The 17390-nt window shown below is 57.1% G+C and overlaps 2 protein-coding genes across 2 annotated transcripts; one reads left to right on the forward strand and one right to left on the reverse strand.

The window, feature by feature from the left end:
• Positions 1–2098: 2098 nt before the first annotated feature.
• Positions 2099–6630, forward strand: LOC149280777 (ganglioside-induced differentiation-associated protein 2-like). The gene is made up of 13 exons (XM_089500150.1): positions 2099–2271; positions 2680–2819; positions 2962–3115; positions 3360–3448; positions 3593–3669; positions 3751–3910; positions 4156–4309; positions 4602–4678; positions 4755–4831; positions 5022–5161; positions 5906–5960; positions 6240–6383; positions 6586–6630. Exons 1-13 carry the CDS (start codon positions 2099–2101, stop codon positions 6628–6630), a joined length of 1485 nt encoding a protein of 494 aa, XP_089356276.1.
• An 8431-nt stretch (positions 6631–15061) lies between these two features.
• On the reverse strand, positions 15062–16234 carry LOC149280778 (terminal nucleotidyltransferase 5C-like). The gene has a single exon (XM_089500117.1). The coding sequence runs from the start codon at positions 16232–16234 to the stop codon at positions 15062–15064; it is 1173 nt and encodes a 390-aa protein (XP_089356243.1).
• Positions 16235–17390: the final 1156 nt, after the last annotated feature.

A 17390-nucleotide genomic window follows, 5' to 3' on the forward strand; every position in this document is an offset into this window, starting at 1 on the left:
AGGAAGATCTGCCCTGTGAGGGGCATTTATCCCACCTCCCGCGTGTACAGGACACGCTCCGCACGGTTTCACCGCATGTTTCCTGAGTAGAGGTAATTCCCCTGCATCCAGCACAAAATACCCCGCCGCTGTACACCCCGTTATAAAGCCCCCGCCGCTGTACACCCCGTTATAAAGCCCCCGCCGCTGTATACCCCGTTATAAAGCCCCCGCCGCTGTATACCCCGTTATAAAGCCCCTGCCATGAGCTGCAACCCCCTCCTGCAAACCGCTATTTATAAGGAAATGCAGGAGGGCAATAGGGGCAGAGGGGGGTCTGAGGTAAAGGGGCAGTTAATGATCCCTATGTGATAAGAGGGGGTAAAGGGGCAGTTAGTTATGAGTTTTGGATAGGAGAATGTAGAGGGGCAGTTAGCGATCACTGTAAAGTGGGAGAAGGCAGAGGCAATTAGGAAACAGTATGGGGACAGGAGCTGTGACCATTAAGGAGAAGAGGAAACGGACGGGGGGGGGGGGTCCTAGCGGTAATGCCGGCGCAAACACCGACGCAGATCCCAGCGACCGGTTTATTACCCCTAGGGCCCTGGCTCCACTCTCACCCTTCGCCGGTGCCCGAGCTGCCGCACACGTGGTTATTGCGCAGGCGCAGTGAGCGCTGATCGCACCAGGTGGCGCATGCGCGTAACCCAGCAAACAACGCCCCGCCCCGCGCGTCAATCACACAGGTCCTGCCTCTTCACTTCCTTTCCGGTAACCGGTCAGGTGACAGCGCTGTGGACGGGGTCCAGGGGCTTCCGGGGAAGCGAGAAAGGAATGTGGTGGTTGCTGGAGGTGAGAACCCGGAACCCCCGATACCCCCCCCCCGGTACAGACAGCGGTGTGTGTGACCCCCCTCCGGTACCGGGAGAGACAGTGGTGTGTGTGTGACCCCCCCCCTCCGGTACCGGCACAGACAGCGGTGTGTGTGACCCTCCCTCCGGTACCGGCACAGACAGCGGTGTGTGTGACCCTCCCTCCGGTACCGGGACAGACAGCGGTGTGTGTGTGACCCCCCCCCCCCTCCGGTACCGGCATAGACAGCGGTGTGTGTGACCCCCCCCAGGTTGATCCCAGGTAACAATTTGCCTCTCCGGTGGATGAGGGTAGTGTGAGTTGCCCGAGTTCCTTGAGATATATCGCTCCCCCCCCAGCCATGCCACCTATAGGAAGTGATGAGCTACCGTTACGTGTCCAGGACCGGCTGCACCTTTGTACAGCGCTGCAGAGTATGAGGGCGATATACGCGTCAATAAATAACGTGTCCCCATCCTTCCATCCGGCATAGACAGCCAATCAGCATCCTGCACTCAGAGGGTTAATCGAGTCCCGCATGATGGGCATTGTAGTCGTTGCCCCGTGGCATGCGTGTAATGCCCCGAGGAATGCGGCTGCTCACGAGGTGAGGAGGGGTCACGTGACGCGTGTTGGTGTCACGTGGAAATCACTCTGCGGTCTCGTGTGCAGTCACCGGAGAGACAGGCGGGCGTCACGCAGCTCGCCCCGTGTAGTCCCCAGTGTGCCGGTGTCTGTGGTGCGGCCCCCCGGCCCCCGTGGTACGGGCTCTGCGGTTATACCCCGTCCGTGGATCTTGTGGGAAGGCTCCGAGCCGGTTGGCCCTTTACCTGATTCCTGGACACCGTTCAGTCCCGGCCCCCGGTACATGGAGGGGGCATTAATGTGCTGGAGGCGAGTGGGGCGGGTTCCGTGAGGGTTCAGGGGGCCGCCAGAGGCGTCGGGTCTGTGGGGTATTAGAGGTCGCGGGGGTGACAGAGGCAGGTACGGGGTAACTGCGGAGGGTATTATATACGGTGGGTATTTCACGGACCCCTTCTGTGCCCTGTATGGGGCAGGATAATCGCGTGGCCCCTGGGGCCAGAGTTCGGGCCGTCCTGATGCCTCTTAAGGGCTTTAGAGCTGCGCTCGGGGCAGTTGTGGGCTCAGCGCTGGGGCGTGTGCTCTCACTAATGCCCCGTGTGGCCCGCTGGGGGCTCCCGGGTATAAATTGTGCCACTAATTGCAGGTGTGACGCAGGGGCCCCGATGCGGGCCGGCTCCGCTCCATGGATCCGCTGGGCGCCAGATCGTGTTTTGTAGACGCCGAGACGCTGCCGAGCTGGGCGACCGTAACGGGGGGGGAGGATGTGCCGGACCCCCCGCGGCACCGGGACCCGGGCTGGGGGCCACGCTCGCCGTTTCAGCACCGCCGGGACATCAACGAGAAGATCGTGCTCTGGTGAGTGTCCCGCGGAGCGCTGCGGCCTCTGTATCCATGGTTACCGCGAGTGCTGTCAGTCCTGTGGTTGATGGGAGTCGTCGGCCGGTTTCCTTCCTGAGCCAGACCACAACGTGCCGTCCACTGAGGGGGCAATTTAACCCTGTGATGGGGCAACAAGATGGTGGCTCCCAGGTACAGCACAATGGGGGGGGGGGGGCAGCGGATATGTGAGCCCCGGTTACTGAGAGGGTTAATCGAGGGGCAGCCGCTCAGTAGGTTACTCCTGCCCCCTACTGTGATAGGAGTGAGCCGTGGATTTGCCCCGATGAGGGCGACGAGGAGAAGTTATCACTAAGGGGATAGCGGATTGGGGGGCTTTGCTGCTGGCAGGGGGCCGCCATCGCTGACCGTCTGCTTTTGCCCCAGGCGGGGGGACGTGGCGTTACTGAACTGCACGGCGGTGGTGAATACGAGTAACGAGTCGCTGACCGATAAGAACCCCGTGTCCTGCAGCATATTCCGCCTGGCGGGGCCCGAGCTGCTCGACGACGTGCAGAGGCTGAAAGGTGGGTGACGGCTCCCCCGGGGTGACCCCCCCCTATTACAAGACCCTTTTACGAAAGCGTTATTCATTTATGTAGCGCTGCGCGCCCCGTCCCGGTGAGTGTCGTCGTTAGAGTGTAAGCTCTTCGGCTCTCTCTCCGTCAGGCTGCAGGACGGGGGAGGCGAAACTCACCAAGGGCTTTAACCTGGCCGCCCGCTACATCATCCACACGGTGGGGCCCAAGTACAAGAGCCGGTACCGGACGGCGGCGGAGAGCTCGCTGTACAGCTGCTACCGGAACGTTCTCCAGCTGGCCAGGTAACGGGGGGGGGGGGGGGGATTCTGTGTCGGCCCTCGCGGTGACCTGGGGGGCCGCCTCATCGCACTCCTGCAGATCGCATACCGGCCGGGGCTGTAGAAGCCGCGCCATAAAATGTGATGTCATCGATGGTCCGTTATTGGGGGGGGTTCTGTCTGAGATGCCCCGCTGCCCGTCTCCCCCGGATACCCCCCCTTCCCCTGTGGCCCTGTTACCCCGCGTGACCCTCCCCCTCTCCTGCAGGGAACAGGCCGTGTCCTCGGTGGGCTTCTGCGTGATCAGCTCCCAGAAGAGGTGCTACCCGCTGGAGGACGCCACGCACATCGCCCTCCGTAAGTCTGACCCCGGGGGGTGCGAAGCGCGCCGGAATCTGCTCATGCTGCGTTTAGTTAGCGTGTTCCGTTCAGCATGTGTGGGGTGCGGTTGTGCCGAGTGTCCCGGAGCCGGTGTGACAGTCTCTCTCTCTCTCCCTGCAGGCACGGTGCGCCGGTTCCTCGAGACGCACGGAGCAGACCTGGAGAGGGTGGTGTTCGCCGTTACGGAGCAGGAAGAGGTAGCGTAGTGGGGGGCACGGGATGCGGGGGTGCCCGTCCGCGGGGGCCGCGCGGTATACTCACCTGTTCTTCCCCGGCAGGCCACGTATCTGCACCTGCTGCCCCTCTACTTCCCGCGGTCGCTCGGAGAGGAGCTGCGCTCGCTGCCTTTACTTCCCCCGGACATCGGGAACGCGGACGGGGAGCCCGTGGTGCTCGAGCGGCAGATCCGAATCACCGAGAAGCCCGTGGCCTGCGAAGGTGAGCGGGGGCCCTACTAATACCCCTCCCCCCTATAACACCTGCCCTGCCACCTTCTAACCCCCCCCTCCCCATACCTTCTAGCTGGGAAAGCCCCACTGTTTCCCACCCCTGCTTGTTGGCGGATCAGCAGGTAATACGCCGCCCCCGCCACCTGGCAGAACCATCGGGCCTGCGTTAAAAAAATAAATAAAAAAAAATTCCTATGAAAAAGCCGAATCTGGACAGTTGTGATGTCGTTGCAGACGAGGCGGAGGAGGAGGAGGCTTCCGGGTCGGACGTCTCTTTCGTCGGCTCTCACGCTTTCGCCCGAATGGAGGGAGATGTCGACAAGCAGCGGCGGCTGGCGCTCCAGGGGCAGATGTCTGGGGCGGCCCTCCAGAAACAGCACCAGCGGAAGTGAGTGCGGACCCCCGGCTTGTAGCACGTGCTCTCACTGACTCTCTCGCATTAGAGCGCTCCGGCTTGTAGCACGTGCTCTCACTGACTCTCTCGCATTAGAGCGCTCCGGCTTGTAGTACGTGGTCTCACTGACCCTCTCGTATTAGAGCGCTCCGGCTTGTAGTACGTGGTCTCACTGACCCTCTCGTATTAGAGCGCTCCGGCTTGTAGCACGCGGTCTCACTGACCCTCTCGTATTAGAGCGCTCCGGCTTGTAGCACGCGGTCTCACTGGTGTGTTTCCCCCGCAGTTATAACCGGCTGCTTTCTCGCGCACGCACTGAGGACCTGTCAGACATCGCGGCGCTGAAAGCGCTCTATCAGTCCGGTGAGTGACCCGTCCGGATCCGGCCCTCGTCGCGCATGCGCTGTTTTTAGATCTCTAACGCGTCGTCCTCTCGCAGGGCAGGATAATTGCGGCCGGACGGTCGTCGTCGTCGTGGGAAGGAACATTCCCGTGCTGCTGATCGACATGGAGAAGGTAAGCGGCGGCCCCCGCTGGGAGGTGAGTGGCGCTGGAATGGTGGGGGCCTCAATTTGTGCACCTTTTAGGGCCCGGTGTATTTTAATGGGGCCCTGGAGTATGATGGGGACGCCTGCTGTGTGTGTGTACGGGGGGCGCTGAAACCTTCAGTACTGAGTGTGCGCTCACACTCGCTGTCTCCGCGCAGGCGCTGCTGTACTTCATTCACATGATGGACCACGTTGCAGCGAAGGAGTACGTGCTGGTGTATTTCCACACGCTCACCGGGGAGCACAACCACCCCGAATCCGACTTCCTCAGGAACCTGTACGACATCGTGGACGTCAAGTGAGTGGCCGTCCCGCCGACTACTACTCCTTTATGGTTTCCGTGTATTTAACGTGATTACGTAGCGTGTCCTGTCTGCAGTTCAGTGTCGGCGCACTAGGGGGCGGTGTATGCACGCCATTCGGGCAAAGTTGGAAAATTGTTTTTATTGCCATAGCAACCAGGGCAGCAACCGAATTGGAAGGGAATTTAGTTTTTCTCGGGTTAACGGGTAACTTTAGTCACCCGGTCCCTCGCGTGTCGTGGTAATCAAAGGGTTAATCCGCCGGAATCATCCGGTCCCTCGCGTGTCGTGGTAATCAAAGGGTTAATCCGCCGGAATCATCCGGTCCCTCGCTTGTCGTGGTAATCGAAGGGTTAATCCGCCGGAATCATCCGGTCCCTCGCGTGTCGCGGGAATCAAAGGGTTAATCCGCCGGAATCATCCGGTCCTTCGCGTGTCGCGGGAATCAAAGGGTTAATCGCGTGTCACCTGGCCGCGGACACAAAGAGGACCACGATGACCTCCCGCAGGTGCTTTTACGGTCGATACTCGGCGGTCGCCGGGTGGTTACCGTGCGGGGCAGATGAGGTCATCGGAACGCGGACCCCGATTACCCCGGAATTACTTGTTTCTTTTCCTATCTGGGTTTGTGTAACACGGAGAGCGTTAACCCCTTTCAGCCCAAACCCCCTGAGTGCAGGAGCTGCCCCAGCGCTTGGGGGGGGTAGATCCTAGGCTAATGCCCCGCTTGTAATTTTCAGGTACAAGAAGAACTTGAGGGCCTTTTATTTCGTCCACCCAACATTTCGCTCGAAGGTGAGAGTTATACCTACCGGCCGTCCACTCCCATGCATGTTTAATACCCTCGCTGTATTACCCTCTACCACCTCTGCTGGGAGGCTGTTCCACTTATCTACCACCCTCTCAGTAAAGTAAAACTCCCTCCCGTTCCATCTCAGTCTCTGACTCTCTAGCGTTAGATTCCGGTCTCTTGTTGTAATTTTTCTCCTCTTTTGGAATAAATCCCCCCCCCCGTCCTTTATTAACCCCTTTATGGATTTAAACGTCTCCCCCCCTCCTCTGTTGGCCTCGCAGGTCTCCACGTGGTTTTTCACGACGTTCGGGGTCTCGGGGTTGAAGGAGAGGGTCCACCAGGTAGAAAGCCTGCAGCAGTTGTTCTCCGCGGTGCCCCCCGAGCAGATCGAGATCCCGCCGTTTGTTCTGGATTACGACGCCCGGGTGAGACCCCCTCTGGAACTTTTCTTATGCCATAAATAGCCGATTGGCTTCACCGAGAGTCGGATTCGTACCCGGGGTCCTACAGACCCCCCCCCATATATATTAGGAGCAGTCACTCCTTATGTTGCCCCCTCGTTCTGCGCTCTCGTCGTGTCTCGGAATGTCTCTCTTCGTCATTAACGTTCTCTCTTCTCTCCTGCAGGAAAACGGCCCCTTTTACCCCCCGCGCTCCTTCTCCGGCCTCTGACCTGGTTTCCTCTGGGTGATTCTTTGTCCGCGGGGGCCGGAGCAGTCAACATGGGCTGTGCCCTCCAGCCCCCACCCCCTGAATGCGGTGTCTGGGCGGTGGAACCGTGTACACACTGCCACCTTTTATTTATCCTTCTCTCCCATGTAAATACCCCCCCACACATGGACGTATTGGGGGGGTCTCCCTGGGGGGATCTCCCTGCCGGAATAAATTCCCTGATAATGTGCCCTGTTTTCGGTGCAGTTATTCCTCCCCGCGGTGACTCCTGCCATTGCCCTCGTGCTGCGTGTCAGGGGCCGAACTGTCTCGTGTGATGAGCTGGACGTCCCGTGTGAGACCCTCCGCACGCCGCTCAGGGGGAGTCGGGTTGTTGGGTTCCCTGTCTTTGCAGACATTTGCTCCGCTGGCACTCGGAGGGTTAAGAGGAGGCTGAGGGCCGGGGGGGGGGGGGGTAACTCACCCGCCTCAAATTAAACTGATTTATTTAACCCCTTGCTGCCTGCGTTTGAGTCTTTTTTTTGTTGAATTTCAGAGATTCGGGTTGAATGTTTGTTTCACGGAGGTCGGTAGCAAAACCTGAAAAGCTTTAACCTCATTGGTTGATCGGCCCTCAGCGGCCCCTTCAGGTTCCGATTACGCCATGAAAGTGATTTCTATACCCTGGAGTCACCTGCGTTCAAGCAGGGATATCAACCATAACATCCTGATGATGATGGCGACGGCCTGTGGATCCGACTCTGTCTCACGCGGTAAAAATCCCCCCGCCCTGCGAATAATTTGCCCCAAGTGCAGCCGTTGACCCCGCCGGGTGCCTTCATAACCCTCCCCCGGGGTGGCATCTGCTGCTGTTACGGGCGAGCGGAGCAGACGTGGCGCTCGTTACCGCTCCTCGCCGCTGCAGGTTTTGTTTTCAGATCCGTATTTAGCCGACGCCATCTGTCTGCGGCCCACAGAAATCCCACGGAACCCGAGGCTTCAGGGCCGCTTCACGCAACCATTAACCCCTGTGCGGCCGCAGCGCCCCCCCCCCGGCTTATTACCGCGTTCTGTAATATTACCAATCACCTGCAAGAGATCTCCCGCGGGTTCTGCTCATTGGCTGATGCTGGGGGGATCCGGCTGCCGAGATAAGAATCCTAAACGCAGCCAATGAAAAAAAAAGTGATCATAACGACAGCCACGTGAAACGGATCCCCGCCGGCAGATCGGCCCCCGGCGGCCCCCCGTCTAGTCGCCATTTCTCCTGCTGTAAAGACTCAAACCTTAATCAGTCGTTGGCCTTGTCTTAGATAACGATTTAACCCCTTAATGACAAAGCCCGGACATGTACGGGCTCAAAATGCATTGTTTTCAATGGGTTTAAGGACCGCCCATTGTCCTTAAGGGGTTAAATAAAGATTTAACAAGAAGCCGGATGATTCGAGGGCAAAACAAACACTTTGGGTTTCACTAAACCGGCGTAATCATTGACAGTTACGGGGCTGCTGTCCAGCCGGGGCCCGCGGGGCCGACATCCCGTTACGGGAAACGAATAGAAATACTTTGTATCATTAACCGGCTGCTCCTCCCTGTATTTCAATATAAAACACGCAGCTAAAGCGGGAATTCTTGGCGCGCGGAGACCGGCGAGACGCGTTCCTTGGTTACACGCACAGCGCCGGGTACCCTACCGGCCCCACAGATATACCCCCCAGGAAAAAAACTAACCCCTTTAACTGATCCCTCTGCTGATCCGGAGTCCAAACTCCCATCACCCGCGGGGATCAACAAAGCCTAACGCACCCCCACGTCTCACGCTCCCCAACAGGCACCGGCCCCGCGACCAGAAGTTACACGCGTGTTCACGTGTGGGGACCGCCTCCGTAAAGCCCCTCCAAATGTCTGAGCCGCCGAGGAGATCCGATCGCGGGTTACAGACGGGGCAAAGCACAAGATCCAAACAACTGCAAAGGAGGACCTGATGGAGAACTGCGTGTGGCTCGCTGTGTCTATTGTATGAAAATTACCCCCCTTCTATCTACAACGCTGGTTCTGTCTGGCGCTGAAGGGGTTAATCGCTGGTGTCCCGGCAGGAGGAAGTGTAGTTTGGCCGGAGTACCCAGTCGGGGAGGCAGGGCGTCCTGTCACCATGTGTGCGGGGTATTAGTGTACGGTGTTAGAGAGAGTGTGGGGGTATTAGTGTACGGTGTTAGAGAGTGTGTGGGGGTATTAGTGTACGGTGTTAGAGAGTGTGTGGGGGTATTAGTGTACGGTGTTAGAGAGAGTGTGGGGGTATTAGTGTACGGTGTTAGAGAGAGTGTGGGGGTATTAGTGTACGGTGTTAGAGAGTGTGTGAGGGGGTATTAGTGTACGGTGTTAGAGAGTGTGTGGGGGTATTAGTGTACGGTGTTACAGAGAGCGTGAGGGGGTATTAGTGTACGGTGTTAGAGAGTGTGTGGGGGTATTAGTGTACGGTGTTACAGAGAGCGTGAGGGGGTATTAGTGTACGGTGTTAGAGAGTGTGAGGGGGTATTAGTGTACGGTGTTAGAGAGTGTGTGGGGGTATTAGTGTACGGTGTTACAGAGAGCGTGAGGGGGTATTAGTGTACGGTGTTAGAGAGTGTGAGGGGGTATTAGTGTACGGTGTTAGAGAGAGTGTGAGGGGGTATTATTGTACGGTGTTACAGAGAGCGTGAGGGGGTATTAGTGTACGGTGTTAGAGAGTGTGTGGGGGTATTAGTGTACGGTGTTAGAGAGTGTGAGGGGGTATTAGTGTACGGTGTTAGAGAGAGTGTGAGGGGGTATTACTGTACGGTGTTAGAGAGTGTGTGGGGGTATTACTGTACGGTGTTAGAGAGTGTGTGGGGGTATTAGTGTACGGTGTTAGAGAGTGTGAGGGGGTATTAGTGTACGGTGTTACAGAGAGCGTGAGGGGATATTAGGCCAGGATAAATCACACTGATGGTTGCGAGGGGCCAACAAATACTGCACTCAGGGGCCACTAACTCTCGGCCTGTTAGTCCGCTAACGTTGTTGCCCCTGTGTATGGTTTCCACCCTAGGTTGGGGCATTATTACTAGCGTTGGAGGCAGGAGGGTACGTAGAGGGCCGGTTACAGGGACCCCCAGCCCGGCTCTGAGACAGAGGCCGTCTCGCTGGCGCCTCGCTCCCCTCTCGCAGACGTCTCGTCAAAGCTCTCAAAACCGACTCCGAGACCGAGCTTCGGGGAAGCGGTGACGTCCACGGCTCGGGTCAAAAAAACAGAACTTCCAGCAAAACCGGTTTCTGGAGGAAATAAAGGATCCAGGATCACCGTCGGCCCGGAGTCCGTCCTCGAGGTCCCGGGAGGCGATGTCCTGGGGGGATCTTCATGCTGATGTTGCGGGGGGGTCTTCAGGCTGATGTTCTGGGGGGGATTCTATTTTTATTAAAATTAATGATCAAATGATCATAAAAAGTGTTTGGGGGCAGGAGAGGCCCCGATTAACTCGCTCACCCCCAGTTACCCCCTGAGATGGCGCCTTCCCGGCTCACAGCGACGCCCCATTTCAATACAAAAAAATATCATTTTCACAATGCGTCGTTTACCGGAATTTTTGGTTTTGTATTTTTCACTAATTTCATAATCACAGATTTCTGGATCATCTCTACGGCGTCACCGGGAACCCCCCCTCATCTCTACGGCGTCACCGGGAACCCCCCCCTCATCTCTACGGCGTCACCGGGAACCTCCCCATCTCTACGGCGTCACCGGCAACCCCCTCATCTCTACGGTGTCAACGAGAACCCCCCCCCATCTCTACGGCGTCACCGGCAACCCCCTCATCTCTACGGTGTCAACGAGAACCCCCCCATCTCTACGGCGTCACCGGGAACCCCCCATCTCTACGGCATCTTCTGCTGAGCACCACAAGGAGGCCCCGCAGGAGCCGCGAACATTCACAGCGCCAAGAAAACAAGGGGAGGAAAGAGGGGCATCGGGGGTTTGGGAGGACTGGATGAACTAAACAGGGACACTTGGTCGGTATGGCGTATTTTCTCTGGGTGTTCGCACCTGTGACAGGCGGCCCCGGCGGACGGGGTCCGGACTCCGCTTTGGTTTCATTTCTCGGTTTCGGGAGCCGATCCGGAAAAAATAACACCTGCTTTCAGCTAAAAACCCCCAGGGGGGTACAATGCAAATAATGGGGGGGCCTGGGGGGGGGCGCAGGGACCCATTACCAGATACACATCACACACCGGGGGGGGGTTCTGACGTTTTAATGTTTTGGGCCGGGGCCCCGGATTCGTTGGGTAAAGGATGGCCCCGGATAACCGGCTGATGAGTGCTGCCCCCCCCCCCCACCGGATGGTGCCCCGTGAGCCGGTATTTACTTCTCACCACGAACCGACCCGGGCAGCGGGACCTCCCAGCTCAGGACAGCGGCACAGGATGCTTTCCATGACCCCGCGGGACCCCCGGAACATGCGCCACATCCGTCCCTCCGCCACGTGACACAAACCATGCAGCAGCTCAGAGCGCGGGCGGCCAGGTCCAGCCCCGGGGGCCAATCAGACGCAAACCGCCAGGGAACGGTTTCTGCTCCAGTCAAGCGCCGGTTAAATTAATTATTTTCTCACCCGGTGGATACACCAAGAAGCCCCCACGCAGGAGCCCCAGTCCCAGACGACTCCATCTCCTATCATCCTCAGCCAACCAGACAGCCGGCAGAAGGGATCACAGTCTGCCATATTGTGTGCGTCTGCTGGAGCCGCCAACTCCCATCACTCACAGCCAGAGAAAAAGGGTCGCCCTAGTTTTGTCTCTCCCGACACATGAAGAGCCAGGCTGGATGTGATGGGAATTGCCCCCTCTATTTGCCCCTAAGGGGGTAGATATATACCGGCAGTTACCCCGTCAGGATAGGTGGTGCTCGGTGCCGATGAGCGATTCTGTTTGTTCTATGAGGTCGTTGAGGATGTGGCGCGGCTCCCAGGCGCTCGCTGGCTGCGCACAATGGGGCCGATTGTGGCCCCGATACGGTCAGCAAATAATGGAGGAAAAAAGTCTGCGGCGGGAGCAGCGCTTTCATCCGCTTATCAGCAACTCCGTCCGACACCAAACGGGGCGGGAAAAAAACTTCGGGGGCTGCATTATGACATCATAGCAAGCAGCCGGGGGGGGGTGCAGAAAGAATTTAAAAGTTCAGAAAGACCCCAGTTTTGGAACAAATATATGAATTTGAAAAAAAAAGAAAAAAAAAAAAACATTCACCAAACTTATAATTTATCAACGCACCCGCTCGTTCGCTGGATACGGGGGGGCGTAACCGGGGGCCCAAACCGCCCCCCAAAACCCCGCAGGGCCATCCCCGGTGCCCGAAAACAGCTGACGGGGGCCCCACAGATCCGCCGGCGAAAGGCAAATACCAGGACTGAGGCCCCAGCAAAAAGTACCCTCACCGGGGATGATGACCCGGCCGGCCCTCGGCGAGGGGATGATGACCCGGCCGGCCCTCGGCGAGGGGATGATGACCCGGCCGGCCCTCGGCGAGGGGATGATGACCGGGTCAGAGGGACAACAGATTGTCCAGCGGCCAAAGCTCTGGAGACACTGATCCTGTTTACCGCAGGAAACAAAAGCATTGCCCGCTTATTCCTCCCCAGCAGTCTGTGCCAATTACCCCTGTGAAGGCGTAATCTATATCTCTATATCTCTCTCTATATAAAAAAAAACAAAAAACGCGGCTATGCATAGGGCAAGTAACGTGCGGCCCCCCAACACAGAATGAGCGCCAGACCCTCCCAGGGAATCATTAAGAGCCACAAACATTCTACGGCAACCCTCAATGCATCAGAGCGTTACCCCCAGGCCGTCTTATTCCTCCCCATTACAGGTTATGCCCCGGGCCGGAGTCACCCCGACCCCCCCCCCCGGGAGGTAGATTAGGCGGCTGTGGATCTTTCCAGCGTGTTCTGGCAAACGCTCTGTTGTTCCCGGGACTTATTTAAATATCAGCGAGAGATTTGGCTTCCAGTCCGGGGGCCGCGAGCCAGAAATAATCTGACAGCCGAGTGACCCTGGGAGCGCCGCACGCCGGGGGCAACAAGTCACCTAAAACAGGCACAACCGCCCCCCCCCCCCCCCCCCCAACAGATAGAGCCGGGCAAGAGCCGCAAAAACCCAAACCCAGGGACGTTCTGCAAAACTCGTCGGGATTCCGGCAACAATCTGCAGATTCTACCCCAAAATCACACCCCCTCCGGGCAACCAAGCAGATCACAGAATGGACCCAGCCCTGGGAGTCTCGACTCTCGGCTTTCATACCCGGTTCTGACATTTAGAGGCGAGGAGCCGGCCTGTGGAGGGGCCCCACGGGCGACACCGGCAGATAAAGGTTCAGGAACCCGAGCCCAGGATTAACCCCTCAGTGTCACATCAGAATTAGTTCCAAGGGTCAGAGAAAGCACCCCCCCCCCCCCCCCATCAGGAGCCCCTACACTCACACGGCACCCCCGGGAAGGGTCAGCCCCAGACAGGGATTTATCAGCCCGCGAGCCGCCCCGTACCCCACGTCACGCCCGGAACGCCATCGTAGAGATTGTGGCCCCTGACAGGGTTACTGTCGCTTTAAGAGTTTAAAGGTCTTGTTTTCATGCCGTCAGAGCCCCGACCGCTGGCGCCCGACCCGGAGGGTAAACAGCGGCCCCGGAGCGACAATAGGAGGCAAAGTGTTTGCTTTTCCATTGCGGGTTCTGCGGCTGAGCAGCTGGCGAGCGGCCGGTGATCCACGCACATTAACCCCCGGCGCCCAGCCATTCAGGCGCATTAACCCCCGGCGCCCAGCCATTCAGGCGCATTAGCCCCCAGCCATTCAGGCGCATTAGCCCCCAGCACACATCCATTCACACGCATTGACCCCCACTGCCCCGGAGCGCCCATCCATTCATGCGCATTAACCCCCGCCGCCAAGTGTGAGCAGGGCATCTAGAGGCAGGTTCTGGCACGCACCAGAGGAGCCACCAGCCACAGAACTGATCAAAAGGCAACAAAGGCGCATTTGACCCACCAATGTCTGAGGGGCAGGAGAGCAAAGCCTCGGCAGGGGCACTTGTATGGGTACTGGATCCTTGGATACAGAGCAACGCAAGACAAGACATGGATTTATTAAAGGATTTATTTGGATCTTTAGCACCAACAGACCCGTTTACATCGGTACAGTTCATGACATTAACCATTTGAACGCCAGACTTTACACCCCCCCACCAATGCAAGTCATGATCACAGCATCTGCCCCCCCCCACCCCCCTCAAGCTTGGGAAGGCTACTGGCTGAGGATTATAGGAGTTCTAGTAGCATTACATGACTGGTCAGTCACCCATAGCAACAACCCCACAGGGGCCACCAACACCCACATTAATGCAACTCAGAGGCAGCAATATGAATGATGCCGCCACCCCCCCCCCCCCAGGTATGAAGCACCTGCCAGCCCTTAATGGGTTAAATTAGGAGCTGCATTGCTGGAATGGATAGATTGTTAACCCACTGAGTGCCAGAAGTTTTACACCCTGAAGGCACTGAGATGACACTAAAGCCACATGGTGACAAAGGCAGTATATTCAGGACCCCCCCCCACGTGCTCGCTGTAACCCGATCAACCCCTTTAAATAATAATAATGTCTGCACCACAAGCCTGTCATTCCCCCGATACCAGATCCCTGCATAAAGCCAAAAAAATAAAAAAAAAAACCCTGAGGACTCGGCCCGAAGCCCATCGCTGCGAGGGGCCGGCGCCAACTACTCCTTCAAAAGCAAAAACATAAAAAGTCCCCAAAAACCTCATTCAAAAACCAACATAAACATCACATCTGTCTGTCCACAAAACCACAGAAAGCCCGCGCCGCCGCACTCTAAACTTTATACTCTTCTGCCATCCTGACATTTTTTATATATTTTTCTCAATACAACAAAAATTCACATTTTGCTTTTAATTTTTCATAGTTTTATATATTTTTTTTTTCTTCATTTTTTTTGTTTTTTCTTCTCCAGAGCCTTTAAAGTCACGTTGAACCAACTCATTCGGCAGCCAATCAGCTTCACTCCAGGACCGGAGGCTGCGTCTTATCAAGGAGGGTTTTTAAAAAGAGACCCGTCGTTTCTGTGCGCCCCCCCTGCAGGCTCCCAAAACAACCTGGGGGGGCCCCACTGTCTCTTCATAGTTTATTTTATTTTTATTAATTTTTTATGTATTTTTTTTCCCCAGAAAAATATTCCATATCGCCACGTGCCCTACCGAGCCAAATATCCCATAAATTAAAGCGTGGGGAGGGGGGGGAAAAAAAAAAAAAAAAAAAAAAAAAAAAAGATTCCCCAAAGGAGTCAGGCCGACCAAGACGCCTTCCAAAAAAAAACAAACAAAAAAAAAAAAAACCCGTTCTTTGAGAGGTCAGTCTTTGGGAAAGATGGCGTCTAACTACACGGCAGCCACGTTGGGTAGGACTGACTGTAGGGAGCGCTGGGGTTGGCGATGTAGTAGTTGCTGAAGTTGGCGTCGCTGACGTACGGGGCGGGCTGGTAGTAACACGTGACGTTGGTGGCGTTGGGGATGATGTTCTGCTCGGCGAGCACTCGGAGGGCGAGCAGCGAGATGAGGTTGAGGGTCTGCCGGCGCTCGTGCCCCATGAGACACACGGTGCTCTCGTTGACCACCTTGCGCAGGATCATGAGGTAGTCGTACTTGCTCTTCTCCTCGCCCATGAAGTGGTTCTGCAGGTAGGACTCCAGCTTGCGCTGCTGCTCGAAGATGTCCGAGAAGTCTATGAAGAAGCGCGAGCACATGTAGCGCTCCAGGGACTTGATCTGCTCCTTGTCGGCCGGCTTGAAGTCTCGCACGAGGAGGTTGCTGTACTTCATGAGGCCTCCGCCTCGGATCTCCTCGGGGTTCTTCGTGGCGATCTGTTTGTTCTGTAGGTGACCCAAGGCGGCCTCGAAGTCGCCGTACATGCTCTCCCCGATGACCGTCGGGTGGAAGTGCTCCGACATGGGGTTCTCGGAGCAGTCGTGGTAGAAGAGCAGCGAGTCCAGGATTATCTGGAAGGAGTCAACGCTGAACTCGAACTGCCGGCGGATGGAGTTGACGAACTTCAGCTCGATGTTCCGGCCGTCTTTGTTGGTCAGCGAGATGAGGCTCCAGCGGTCGGCGTCCGTGAAGACCTTCACCAGCTTCTGGACGTAGGCCTCCTTGAGCGTCACGGGGCTGATCTTCTCCTTGTTGACCCCGTCGGGCAGGAAGTTCAGGAGGGATCCGATCACCACGTCTTTGACTCTCTGGAACTCCGCCTCGGAGGACAAGCTGACCCCAAAAATGAGGTCCAGATCCTTGTAGCCGAGGCCGTTGTCTTTGACCAGGACGTGGCTGGCCGCCGAGCCGTTGAGACGGACGTCCCGCACCTTGACGCCGGCTTCCTCCAGTTTGCTGCGCACCATCTGCACGATGTCCTTCAGCGTGATCTTCAGGGTGGGGAAGTTGCCCCGGCCGTGGATGGGGACCACCTCGGTGAGGAAGCTGTTCAGGCGGCTGACTTGTTCCCAGGTCAGGACGCTGCAGGCTTTGGACGCGCCGGCGCTCTCTTTATCTGCCATATCAGTGGTTGGTTCACTTTGGAATATCTGAAGGAGAGGGGAGAGGAGTCGTTAGCGAGGAAGAGAGACGGTGCCGAAACAAACAGAAAAACAAACTACGGGCCAGGCCAGGGGCCGACAGCCTACAGGCCCTCCAGCCGCTGTGGCCCCCAAAGCCTTGGCATTCGGTAAATGTTTTTACGATATGGGATGAGGAGATGCAGGCGAAGAGCACGTGGAGCGCCGAGTAATCCTAGAGGTTAAAGTCTCTCCCTGGAGTCAGGACACTGTATCAACTAAACTCTGCCCTTCCAGCAGGGAACACGTACAGGGAGGGGGCATTTAATTCATACACGCACCGGGTAGAGGTTCTTGATTCCTCTTTGTAACAGAAAGCGCACGTTCCAGAAATCGGTACGCATTTCAGATTTGCCGGGCAGTCTGGGGGCCACCAGTCAGTTAATGGCTGCTTCGACCCAATCAGAAAGCAGTTTAAAGGATTAGCACGGTTTACACTTCTACCGGGAAGAAGAGCTCTAGACGGTAACTGGTGGGCCGCGCAGATTCCGTGCCGCTTGGTACCGGCGGATCCATCAGCGTGGATCAGGGAAACCCTAAGGGTAACAAAATACCATCCAGAGGGCAACTCCCAGCTACACGAGGCAGCAGTCTGAGCAGGTCCGAGTCAGCAGCAGGTCACCTGGGAACACGCAGCGCCCGCCAGCCACGCAGACTGCCCCAAGGAGGGCAATTAACCCAGGTTCTTGGGCGACGTCAGCACCGGGGCACATGGGGCCCGCTGTCCGCTAACATATTAGAGAGCGCAAGCTGGCAGGGGCCCCGACACCACGACTGCCGCCCGAGATGCCAACCATATGCTTCAGCGCGGGCATCAAAGGGTTACTGGCCTCCGCAGCACCTGACATTTATCTACCGCTGCAGGAGGAGAGCCCCAGGAGCTGACACTCTAAAGACAAAACTACCAATAACACCAACATCGTAACTGCAGCCGCTCCTCCTGCATGGATCAGCCGTTCCTAGATTGTCAGCTCCAGTGCAAACGGCCCTCACCTTTCCAAATTATGTTGTACAGCGCTGTGGCGTATGATGGCGATTATATAATCCTGCTGATTTATATATCAGCCCCGGCCCTTTGCGGGGGGGGGGGGGGGGGGTG

Source organism: Sceloporus occidentalis, unplaced genomic scaffold (genome assembly GCF_023333645.1).
Source record: "Sceloporus occidentalis isolate IW3139 unplaced genomic scaffold, rSceOcc1.0.p SCAF_148, whole genome shotgun sequence".
In the NCBI taxonomy this organism is placed as follows: Eukaryota; Metazoa; Chordata; class Lepidosauria; order Squamata; family Phrynosomatidae; genus Sceloporus; species Sceloporus occidentalis.

Bases quoted from the DNA above. Each gene is read 5' to 3' on its own strand.
- LOC149280777 (XM_089500150.1), top strand. From the start codon at position 2,099: ATGGATCCGCTGGGCGCCAGATCGTGTTTTGTAGACGCCGAGACGCTG. The intron at 4,310-4,601 runs GTGAGTGCGGAC...TTTCCCCCGCAG, and splicing joins CAGAAACAGCACCAGCGGAA to TTATAACCGGCTGCTTTCTC. The intron at 4,679-4,754 runs GTGAGTGACCCG...GTCCTCTCGCAG, and splicing joins GAAAGCGCTCTATCAGTCCG to GGCAGGATAATTGCGGCCGG.
- LOC149280778 (XM_089500117.1), bottom strand. From the start codon at position 16,234: ATGGCAGATAAAGAGAGCGCCGGCGCGTCCAAAGCCTGCAGCGTCCTG.